The 12,430-nt window shown below is 38.2% G+C and overlaps 1 protein-coding gene across 1 annotated transcript in view; it reads left to right on the top strand.

Annotated features, from left to right (window-relative positions):
- The window catches only part of LOC122793371 (probable E3 ubiquitin-protein ligase HERC6), a 962,939-nt gene that overhangs the window by 740,284 nt on the left and 210,225 nt on the right, over window positions 1-12,430 (top strand). The window contains exon 18 of the mRNA XM_044061322.1: window positions 12,201-12,290. Coding sequence (XP_043917257.1) covers window positions 12,201-12,290 — 90 coding nt within the window. The remainder of the gene's footprint in view (window positions 1-12,200; window positions 12,291-12,430) is intronic.

Below are 12,430 nucleotides of genomic sequence, written 5' to 3'. Positions count from 1 at the left end.
AATTAAAAAAATGAAGGAGGTGGGGTATATAACACCTGAAGGGTTAAGAATTCCAGTTAACATATGCAGATGATATTACAGTAATTCCAAAAAAAAAATTAATAAAACAAGTAATACTTTGTAAAAATGAGTGTCTAGAAGTGATCAGGATGCTTTAAATAAAGAGAAAAATAAAGTTCAGATAATGTAGTAAAGATAGGGATATATATTTTACAATGAATGAAATTTCTGTGTCAGGGATAACATTTGGGAATAAAGGTGTAAGTAGAATTCAGTGGGAGAACAACACAGAAGAAATAAAACAAATCTGTCTTTTCTGGAGAACATCGGTCCACAGAAACTCCAGCCTTATGCTCAAAACACACACATGGTACAACAGATTCACTTTACATGCTCGACATTTTAAAACGTCAAATTTCATATGGCCAAGACCATATGATCGACGTTTTAAAACATCGAACACCTAAAGGAAAAACAAAAACAAATTTTCTAAGATGTTTTTACAGGGGGGCAAGCCCCCCCTGCTATTTAAATATGCCAACTCCGGGATCACACTGCAGCGAGGAAAAGGGAAAATTTCCCATTTCACACTGTGTGGAGATCTCCATTCAAAACGTTCAGTGTTTTAAAATCGATCGTATGGTCTCGGCCATATGAAATTTGACATTTTAAAATGTCGAGCATGTAAACTGAATTTTTAAAGACTTGTCAAGCTGTTATAGATAAATGAGTGGTTTCATTTTATTCATATAACACTTCCTCAGATAAAACTATAAAACCTATGAAGCTGTTTAAACAAACTGGATTTTGTCACATGACAGCCAAACCTCCACCAGGATGGAAGCATTTAAAGGGACTACATCCATATACATTTTCAAAATTAAAAAAATATATATATATATAAATGTATAAAAATATGTATAAAAAGGTCACCACTACTTGATTAATACCACAAGTCACAGTTGATTATTTTAAACTAAACACATCAGTCATACATTTTATCTTTGAAGTGCTTTTAACTTAAGCAAACAACATATGGAGGTTTGCTTGTTTAGCCCTGGCCACATACTTGCATTTCATTTTAACTACCAATACATTTCGCTTTTTTCTAATAGTGGCCAGGGACCTCCACATTGATTTTTGTTACTTTTTCTGTTATAACAAATTTAAAGGAATAGGTTCATAGGTTACTAGGCTAATAGCCCTGGGACCCTTACAAGCCTAGCTAAGTTCACCCCTTGTTCCCTTAAGGGTCTAGATATATGGGCTATGTTATAAGCAGATCTAAATCAGCACCTAGTGCCCCTATCCCAGAGGGACACAGGTTAAGCCCCTGTGGTGAATTTGTGGTTTCCCATCCAGTCGTTCAAGTTATGCTTAAAATGGGTTAATGAGGGGCTCTGTTTAACCTGTATTGGAAGTTTATTCCAGAAGAGACACAACCTCTAGGAGACATATCTGTGTCTCCAGCAAGTCTTGTTGATATCACATGCTAGGTTAAGGTCCCTAGAGTGAGAGAATCATGTACCATTTGACTTGCAAATGTGCAGCATTTCCAGTAAGTCAGGATCGGAGGTTTCTCTGTATGCAAGGCACGCATTGCCTGTGATTAGTCTGTACAATACAGAGTATAGTGATGGTGATTTTGGTTTGTCCATGTAAGACGTGCTGAAGACCCTGAATTTTATTTGTGAGGAACCTTTGAGGTGCCTGTTTAGGTACACACCAAAAGGAGCATTGTAGTCTGTTGATGGCCTGATGAGGGAAGAGCACAGGGGGGTTATAACCTCTTTTATTCTGGAAGCTATGCCCTTGCTTATGCGGTGAGCAGTGTAGAAGGCCTTCCTTACCACTGTGGCGACATGATCAAAAGTAAGGTTGCTGTCAACCTGTGTCCCCAAATCTCTCACCACTGATTTAGAGCTTAGGGTGTTAGTAATATGGTAATCTGCAGGGACATCACCTTTGTCAAAGGAGACGATGATGCAGTTTTTAGCATTGAGTTTAAGACCATGACTTTGGCACCAGTAATTGGTTTGCATAAGTCCTCCTTGTAGACTGTTGACATCATATGGGGACTCAGTGACGGTTCCGGTTTGCAGTCATTAGCAAACTTTGTCAGCCACAGGTCTTTTGTTTTTGTCTGTACTTCTGAGAAGTAGATTCCAAACAATAGGGGGTCCCAGCACTAATCCCTGTGGAACACCACTGGTATTGGGTCTGATGGTAGAGGTGGAGTCTGCTATTTTGACTGTATGTGTTCTTTTGGTGAGCCAGTTTGCAACCCACCTAACAGTATATCAGTTTACCCCCAGCTGGGTGAGTTTTTCAATTATGCCTGAGTGGGGGATTGTGTTAAATGCCTTGGCCAAGTCTGGGTAAAACATATGCATAGTCCAGGGCTCTGGTGACCATGTCAAAGAAGTCCACCAGATTCAACAGACAGGATTTCCCTTTAACCAAAGCAGACTGGGTCGGGTTAAGTGTTTGAAGGTCTCCAATATCCCTGTTGGTAAGGTCCACGATGATTCTTTTCATGGTCTTGCAGATAAGGTTGGTTAGGCTAATGGGTCTATAGTTCCCATGGTTGATAGATGCACCCCTCTTGTGCAAGGGTATAATAGTTGTTTTCCATTCAGCAGGAACAAAACTAGTCTTTAGGCTGTGGTTGAAGAGAGTACCCAATGCTGTTACTAACTGCTATTTTAAACCATTGAAAACTCAGCCAGCAGTGTTATCAGATCCCATAGAGGTTGTATTTTTGGCCTTGGAGAGAGCAGTTAAGACCTGATCTTTAGAGATACTAGGTAGAGAGTAGTTGGTGTAAGAATGTTTTAGGTATATGTGGTGTAACCAGCAGGGAGAAGTTTTCATTGAACATGCCCACTAGCAGGTTGGCTATTTCCACTGGTTCAGTATATGTGGTACCATTCACTTCCAGTTCAGAGCAAATATGGCTTTTCCTGTAAGGTTTCCAATGTAGCTAAAGGATGTCTTATGGTTATCCTTCACTAGGGATACTAATCTAGAAGGATGTGCTTCCAATTCTGAGATCATTCCTTCTTTCTCTTAGACAGCAATTTCTTCCTCTTATTATATAACCTGTTTATGGTTGATGTCCACTAGGTGGGCTTGTTTTTTCTTGCGGATCTTGCTTTTGGTCCTGTCAGGAATGGCTGAGTCAATATAATTGTATAGATGTTTATACAATGCATTGGTGTAAATACCAGTATAGGTGTCCTTGCCTTCTGTTGAGACAGGAGATTAGAAGCTATTAATGCCTTCTCATTAGAAATAAGTGTAGTTGGCTTGGTATAAGTTTTTTAGCCTACTTTCTACTGGGTGGTCTAATGCTATTGTAACTTCAAAAGAGACTGATTTATGATCAGTCTTCACCAGGGAGGGATGCACACTTGTGGTGGTGCACCATTCTACCATGTTGGTGAGTATCAAACTTAGACTGTTTGGGCCCTGTTTGGGGGTACCAACTATTTGCTCCATGGCATTTGAGTTAATGAAGTCCAAGAACCTTTGGGCAAGTGTGTTTGTACATGTATAATTTTCCCATTCTATGGACAGGTAGTTAGTCACCCATAACCAGCATGTTTGATTGTATTTTGAGCAACTCAAGTAGATCCAAGTAGGCAGTGTGGATATCATGGTTCATGGAGAGGGATCTATACCTGATGATAACTTGGACAGGGGTATTTCCTATAGTTATTTGTGCAAGGAGTAACTCTAGGGAATCGTGCCAAGGATGATCACTTAAGATGCTTTACTAAAGCATTATTTTCTTTTTTCTCAAGATCATATATTTGTTTGTAGACTCGGTCTCTGAGTCTATGTTCAGTTTTCCCAGTATAATATCCTGGGCATTCCTGGCAAATGGCAGCATAAACAACACCTGATGTTTGGCAATTTAGTGCTCCATTATTTTAAAAGAACAATTCTTGATCTTAAATTCCCTCACAAACCAGCACGGTTACAGGTTGAACATCTCCCACACATATTCATTATATTCATACAGTTAACATTTTGTTTTTACTACTTAACCTTTCAACAGTATTCTTCAAGTTGCATCCTTTTTTTTCTATACAGTTTGCAGTCTCTGTCCTATTTTTGCTGAAAGGCATCTGTCCTCTCAAAATTACCCACTTTTTCAGTAATATTTTAAGTAATGCTACTATTTCCACTCAACATTGTTATAAAAGAGCTCTTACAGTTATGAATAGTATTGGCATTAATATTCTTTTCAAACTATTTTACCACTATTTCTTCACCATAAACTGTTAAATCATCAATATTTTGCTCATTACCAAATGTGAGCACATGCAGTTCTTTTTTTAAGAGTGTCTAGTATAGGAACATAAAAATTGTTCTCCCTCTTATTGGTAACTTCATACATTAAGCTGTCAATGAATTTAATAGGATATTCTTGAGCTAAAATCATATTTATTGTAATACACTCATCCATAAAATGCTCAAACATGGAAGTCGTAGTGGCAGCCTTGACAAATTGTCCCTTTACTACCGCCCAGTTTTGTGTATTTGGATGTGAGCTAGTTTAATATAAATATGCGTTCAAATAAGCAGGCTTCTATATATTTGTGAAGTAAACCTCTTATTAGTAATCTTTAGTAAACCAGATATCAAGATATGTGATATTGGTATTACTACTTTCATATGTAAACTTCAAGAAACTAGTGCTGATTTATAAAATCCATGAAGTTTATAATTTGTTCTCCGCTATCATCCCAAAGGATAAAAACATCAAAAAATGTGTATATAATTTACATGATTTAATAAATTCAGATTGGAATAGATGTTTCTTCTCCCATTGTATCATGGTTATATTTGCAAAGTTCACCACATGCAGACCCCATTGCCACTCCTGTACATTGCAGATAGTATTTACCATTAAAGATAATAAAATTATTTTTCAACACAATACCGGCTAATATTTCATAAACATTACTTTTTATCCTGTGGGATTCCCTTGCCAAATAAGAATTCAACAAACCTTTCCATTCTTGTATCATGCAGGATGGTTGTATACAGGTCTTTGACGTTGATTGTTAAAAGAAAGTAATTGTCTTTAAACTCCAGTATGTTTACTTTTCATGGAAATACTTTACAAATTTTACTCTCCTGTGCCACTAATGTGTTTAATTTTTCATCTAGAAACTTAGCACAGGAGTGTGTAATTGAACCCCTAGCATCAACAATGATTCTCACTGGGGGGGGCATTGTATATTCTTGTGTATCTTTGGAACCCAAAAGATCATAGGAATAATAGAGCTAACATTCAAAAAGTTGTAGTTTTCTAAATCTATTTCATCATCATCATCATCATCATCATCATCATCAGCAGCAGCAGCAGCCCCCCTTTTTCCCATTTTTTTTACATGGGGTCAGGATATCGTGTTAACTGTTGCCAACTCTCTCGATTCAGTGCCACACTCCTGCCTGATTGTCACAGATCTTCTTTCACACAATCCATCCACCTCTTTGCTGAATGTCCTCACTTCCTCTTACCTTCTTCCTGTCTGTCCCAAATCTTCCTCACCAGACTGTCTTCTGCTTTTCTGCACATGTCCAAACCACCGTAATCTGTTCTCTTTGATATTTTCTGCAATTGGAGCTACTTTGGCTTCTGCTTCTTCGTGTGTCTCACAGTGTGCATCCTACCACCCTTCTCAAGAACTTAATTTCCATCACCTCTAGATTCTTCAACTCTTCTGCCTTTCCTGCCCAGGTTTCTGTACCATACAGTAGTAATGGTTGCACCACTGTCTTGTATACCTTACTTTTCAGCTTCTTTGGCATTCTTCTGTCATAGACTACACCAAACACACTATGCCAGTAGGCTGCAGCCCCTCTGATTCTAGCTTTGACCTCTTCATTCAGACTTCCCTTCTCCTCCACCACCCCTCCCAGATACTTGAAGCTGTTTACCCGTTCTGTTATCTTCCCTTCTCTCTCTATTCTCAGCTTCTTCTGATTTCCCCAGTTTGCTGCCATTACCACTGTCTTATTTGTGCTTAGTTTCGTCCCATGTGCCTTCAGTTTTGCATTCCATTCTCCTATCCTTTGCTGAAGTTCTAGCTTAGTCTGCCTGTAATGCCACATTGTCTCCATACAGCAATTTTGTTGCTCTGTCCCCTCCATCCTGTTTGCTAATGTAGTCTATCACCAGTATGAACAGCAGTGGCCTCAGAACTGAGCCCTGGTGTACACCCACTCCCACTGGGAACCCCTCAGTGAGGCTGAACACTGTTCGTACTTCAGTCATTGGCTACTTGTACATAGCCTGCACTAATTCTACCAATGTTTCTGGGACTTCATACCACCGCAGTACTGTTCAGATCAGCTTTCTTGGGACCTTGTCATATGCTTTCTCCAAGTCTAAGAATGCCCAGTTAGAGACTCTCCTCATCGCTAGCTTCTTCTCAAGTATCTGTGTCACTGCAAACATCAGGTCAATTGTGCTGCATCCTGATCTGAATCTGAACTGCTCATCTCCCATCTTACATTCTACTGTTTTGTGTATCCATTTATCAATCACCCTCTCCAGAACTTTCATGCAATGTGATAGGAGTTTGATGGCTCTGTACTGCCCACAGTTGTGGATGTCCCCTTTGTTCTTGTACACTGGTACAAGTATGCTTATTCTCCAGTCATCTAGGATAAACCTTTGTCTCCACACTGCTATTAGTACTAAACCTATTTGCTGCTTTATAAACATGTAATTTAAATCATTTTCTATCTTTCTATAAGCTATGCTCAACTCATTGAGAGGGCCTTCTAAATAGTTGTCACTAGTCAAAACATCTCCTCTCTATAATTACTACCCTCCCCCCATCAGGCTTTATTATTTTTAAATATTTATTTTTAACCCATTAAGTATTTTTTTTTACTTAAATTGTCGTGGACATTCCATTTTCACTTAAGGCATTCCGCAATTATAGTTCACAGATTTTCTCTTAAAGGAGTAAGGAAGGATAAATGGGTGGATTATATGTACTAGACACTCTTAGTCCATTCATTGCTTCAGATAAATTATTAAACACGATATATTAAGGTTCAGTTTTCTGACAAATTGCTTTAAAGCATATAAGCTAAACTTGCATGCTTATTAGGCACAAAAGTATGATCTTGTGCAAAAAGTTTAGCGCAATCTTTATTAATAAGGTAGGATGAAAATGTATATATTTTAAAGTCATCTTTTGTTCTTGTGATAATTTTATAGTTCTCAAGCTCAGTTTTAGTATTTTGTATTAATTCCAATTGGGGTTCCTGTGTTCACAGTTCCTCCAACGGAGTTAGCCTCTCTGGGGAGGTTGGGTATATATTCTGGATTACCAAGACAAAAAGCAAGTTCCACAGCATTGTACGAATATTTTTTTAATACAACAAATCTTTCAGACCAAGAGTCCATCTTCAGTGTTAATAAAATTGTATCAGGACATCACATCCTTTATACTTAAAATCCAACAAACACGACACAGCCTACCTATCACAAATTAACTACAATCAAGTAATTAAAAAAACAATTAATAATATATCCCACCAAAAATCTTAAAGGAATATGTTACATTCCCTTATGTCTTCAAGTTGTTTATGCACAAATAAGATAGATATACATGTTAAATAATTATGAATAACCTGTATATGTATCTTATTTGTGCATAAACAATTTTATTATTAGACATATAAATATATATGAGTTGCCCCCCCCACACTTTTTTTTTACTTTAGCAAATACGTGTATGCCTTTGAGGTAATACTAAATGAATTGTGACTATATTACATCTTTTGGCAATGATTTTTGAAATCTTGGTATAAACATAACAAACAATTCCTTTTTCTAGTACTTTATAAATATGTGTCTGTATTTGAAGTGATGTTATATGAATTGCAGTAATATTCTGAAATTTTGGTATAAATACGCTGAATTGTATGCATCTAATAAGTGCTCACAAATAGATGAATATGTACATCAGTATTTATTCAGTTTGGTAAGGTAGAAATGTGCACATCTTTAAATGAAATGTCATTATATTATATGTATATAGTAGAAAATAACTTGAAGACGTAAGGGAATGTAACATATTCCTTTAAGATTTTTGGTGGGATATATCATTAATTGTTTTTTTAATTACTTGATTGTAGTTAGTTTGTGATAGGTAGGCTGTGTCATGTGTTTGTTGGATTTTAAGTATAAAGGATGTCCTGATACAATTTTATTAATACTGAAGAAGGACTCTTGGACTGAAAGCTATGTTTTATTAAAAAAATATTCATACAACGCTGCGGAACATGCTTTTTGTCTTGGTGCTTTGGACTTTCTGTTTGCTGGTTCCACTTTATCATTGGTTCACTTTGTCTTTTTTTTTTTGTTTTTTTGATCATATATTCTGGATTCCCATTGGCCATTGTTTCGCTTCACTCTTATGCTTTCTGATCGCCATAGTGGGAGATATTCTAAAGGGTCATTGAAGTTGTTAATGAAGGGTTATTAGTACTAGTTGTATCCAGTTCATTAGTTGTATTTATCCCTGTATCAGTATGGTTAGAATACAAAAGTTGGCCTTCTACGTTTTTTTTCTGAAGGAAGTCCTAGTGATGAATAGCGATTATTAAAGGTTCAGCTGCACTAAAAACCTCAATATTTCAGTCTTTCTCATTTCTTCACTGCTTGTCTAGTGTTTTTTGGTATTTTAAAACTAAAGACATCAGTCGTATATTTTATCTTTGAAGTGCTTTTAACTTAAGCAAGCAACATATGGAGGTTTGTTCATTTAGCCCTAGCCACATACTTGCATTTGATGTTAAACTGCCAATACAGTTCTCCTTTTTCTAATAGTAGTGACCAGGGACCTCCATGCTGACTTTTGTTCACTTTTTCTATTATAACAGATTTAAAGGAATGCCCAGGATGATCACGTAGAGAAACCAAACAAACATGTAAATGGCTGCATTGAGGTTGCCGTACCTACCAGAAGTAAGCCCAGATATAACACCAAAAACAAACCATACTGGTGTAAGTTTTACACTAATGGGCTATATAACAAAAGAAAAAAGTCATGACCAAAATCAGAAAACGTAACTCTCATAGAAACAAAAGCTGTCTGATTCAGTTATACAAGAAACTAAGAGGTCCAGTAAAGTCCAGCAAGGCCAATTATGAAGTCAGAATATCATCAAAGGCTTAGGGCAATCAGAAGGCCTTCTTCAGCTATGTCAAGAATCGTAAAGGTAATACTCAACAGTGTGCAAAACTGTTGGTAAATGGCACAACCTTCACTAACCAGGTTGACATAGCAAATCTAATGGCTGATAACTTTATCTGTAACTTCACCCCGCACTACCCCTGTGAATCCATTCTGGCATATCTCTCCCAACTATCAATAGGGAGCAGATCCTGTAGGTGCTTGCTTAAGCCAAAAACACTGCTTCAATGGACTCTGAAAGTATCCCTGGTTGTCACCTAAATAGCCTAAAACATGACCTAGAAGGACTACTTGAGGCACTGTTCAAGTACAGACTGAAAACCATTTACATGCCAGGTGAATGGAGGGCCTCAGTGGCCATGCCTCTTCACAAAGGTGGACAATCAGCTAACCACAGGAACTATAGTCCCATCAGTCTGGCAAGTCTAATATGCAAAGAACCTAGTTGTGGAAATTATCAAGAAGGTCATCACCAACCTACAGACACTGAACCAATCCTAGTTTGGCTTTGTTAAGGCAAGATCTTCCCTACTTAAGCATGGCTATAATTATGTATACCACCTACTTTGACCTGGCCAATGTGTGTGATACAATACACCCCAGTCAGGTATTGTTGACAGACTCTCAAAACTAGGCATAAATCCCTACATAATTCACTGGATTGCCAACTGGCTCACAGATAGGACCCAAGAAGTCAGGATCAGTGAGACCACCTCCACCAAGAGACTGGTTACCAGTGGAATACCCCAGGGGTTCTGGGTTGGGCCCACTCCTGTTTGTCATCTACTTCTTAGAAGTCAAAGCTGATGTCAGAGGTCTCTGGCTTACCAAGTTTGCAGATGACTGGAAATTGGGACCCACCATTAATTCCCCCCACCACAACATTTTACAAGAGGCTCTAACATAAACAAATGACGAATGTAAAAGCCACAGCTTAAAACTCAATGCAAAGAAATCATTATTGTGCCCTTTTGGAAAGAGTCCACCCAAGCATTACTTCATCGATAAAACGCCCCTAAAAGTTAACCTGATAGTTAAAGATCTGGAAACATATGTAGACAAATTGTCTGGCATTTAACCACCATGTAGCCAAGATGGTAAAAAACAATCATTCTGTGTCGCTCAGCTCATAAGCAAAGGAATGGCATCTATGTCCAATGATGTAATAGTACCACTCTACTCTACCCTTTTCAGACTCATCATTAAGCACAATGCCCCCCTTTGGCAAATACCTAACCAGGCACTTGCACCAGCTGAGACACCTTGAAAAGTTTCATGCCAGGATAATCCAGGGTATGAATACCCTGTCCTACACAGATTGCCTAGGTCATATCTCTATACTCAGTCTCCTTCAGGTTACTAAGAGATGATCTGTGCCTAGCATATAAGGCATCCTTGTATCCATCTCTGATGGATCTCATGCACATCGGCAAGACTAACACCACCAGACACATTAAATCTAAGGACCTGAACTTTGCAACATAAATAGGACCTGTTGGAGGGACCACTATGTCTCAACGGAACCTCGTGCTGTGGGATAAACCCCCATGTACATGAAGCAGAGTTTATCTCGCATCCTGTTAAAAAGGAAATTTGATCATTGGATGGAAAATCGCAAATTTACCCCTGGCCTGGCCCCCATGTCTCTGATGGACAGAGGCTGACAGTAAGTAAATTAATCCTCAATTAAAGTGGATTACTAAGCAAGAGGATTACTGACCTCAAACAGTTGCCCTATGCAGCACGATTGAAAAAGCTAAGACTGTTCTCTGTTGCAAACTGCTTTCTCAGAGGCGATCTCTGTCTAACGTACAGAGCCATATCCAACCCAGAATTGTTGAACATGCTCCATCTTAGCAAAACCAAATCTACTCGAGCTACACACTCTAGGGATATAAACCTCAACACAACAATGAATAGAACATGCTGGAGGGATAGATTCCCTTCGCAGAGACTTCCCTTACTATGGAACAGGGTCCCGATCTACATAAGACAGAACCCCTCACTATCACTCTTCAAGAGGAACCTTGATGAGTGGATGGGTAACAGAAAGTTCACACTGGGGATCACACCAACAGCACTACTAGATAGGGGCCAAGGGTACTAGCTGCTAGTACAAGGGTCTGGGGAACTACTAAAGGGGCGGTGAATACCGCACAACATGGCTGGGCTAATATATGCCTTCGGGCAGATAGCCCAGTACCAGCCTATGAACCTAAGTACCTCCCCCACACATCACCATTAGCTACCTGTTTACTACTATACCCCACTATATAGGTGTCCATTTAAGTCTGAGACAAAACTGGATTGTGTTGCATGTCTAGTTTCTTAAAGACCTTGGTGGTTAGCCTAGTATGAACCTATAAACCAATGTTTTGGATCTATTCTTGGCTATGTAATAGGTGTAGAAAATATCAAGGATTGTTTCTGGTAGGCCTGGATAGAGAACCAAATCCGGTATCCCTCTAATTAAAAGGTTGCTCCTTTGGCTGTATGCTCCTAAGTCACTGAGTTTGTTATTGATAGGTGAAATGTCCTTATAGTGATTTGTGGTTACTATTAGCAAATGTTAACTTTTTCATTACATGCTGCGATTCTGTTCTCAGATGCATTCAACCCTGTGATGATATTGTTTAGTGCTTCATGAATGTTGTAAGTTAAGTAGGAAGTGGTCAGTTGAACTTTGAATTTTGAGAAGAGCTGTTTTAGATTCTTCAAGCTTAATATTCAGTTCTAGTTTTAGTTTTTACACTCTCTGTCTACTTTATTTGAGGATTTGTAGTGCTTGTATGTGGTTTCCTTATCTGAAAGAAGCATAGTAGAACATGTTTTTTTAGTTTGAGTATCCATATCGCTGATTTTAATGTGCCATTGCAAGAGAAGTTTTATTGAGATGTTTATCTGTTAAAAGTTATTGCTAGCTTCCGTGATTGCATAGTTATGTTAAATCTTCTGTCTTCTGTCTAGAGATCCAGAGAAGTGCCTTATAAACTCTGGCGCTCCAATCTCAGTCATTTGAAGTGGGGAACCACAAATGAGAAGACAATCTATGCAAAGGTAAGGGGGAACCTCTCCAAAGCAACACTTTTGTTGTCAAATTCACTAAAGGAGTAATTTGTAAGGAGTTAAAAACTAAAACATTAAGGATGATGCTAGATTTAAATATTTTGCTTCTGGGAGCTCCACCAGTGAAGTAC

The sequence above is a fragment of the Protopterus annectens genome, chromosome 2.part0, assembly GCF_019279795.1.
Source record: "Protopterus annectens isolate FY-2018-M chromosome 2.part0, PAN1.0, whole genome shotgun sequence".
Lineage (NCBI taxonomy): Eukaryota > Metazoa > Chordata > Ceratodontiformes > Protopteridae > Protopterus > Protopterus annectens.
This window is presented reverse-complemented; position numbering and strand designations above follow the sequence as displayed.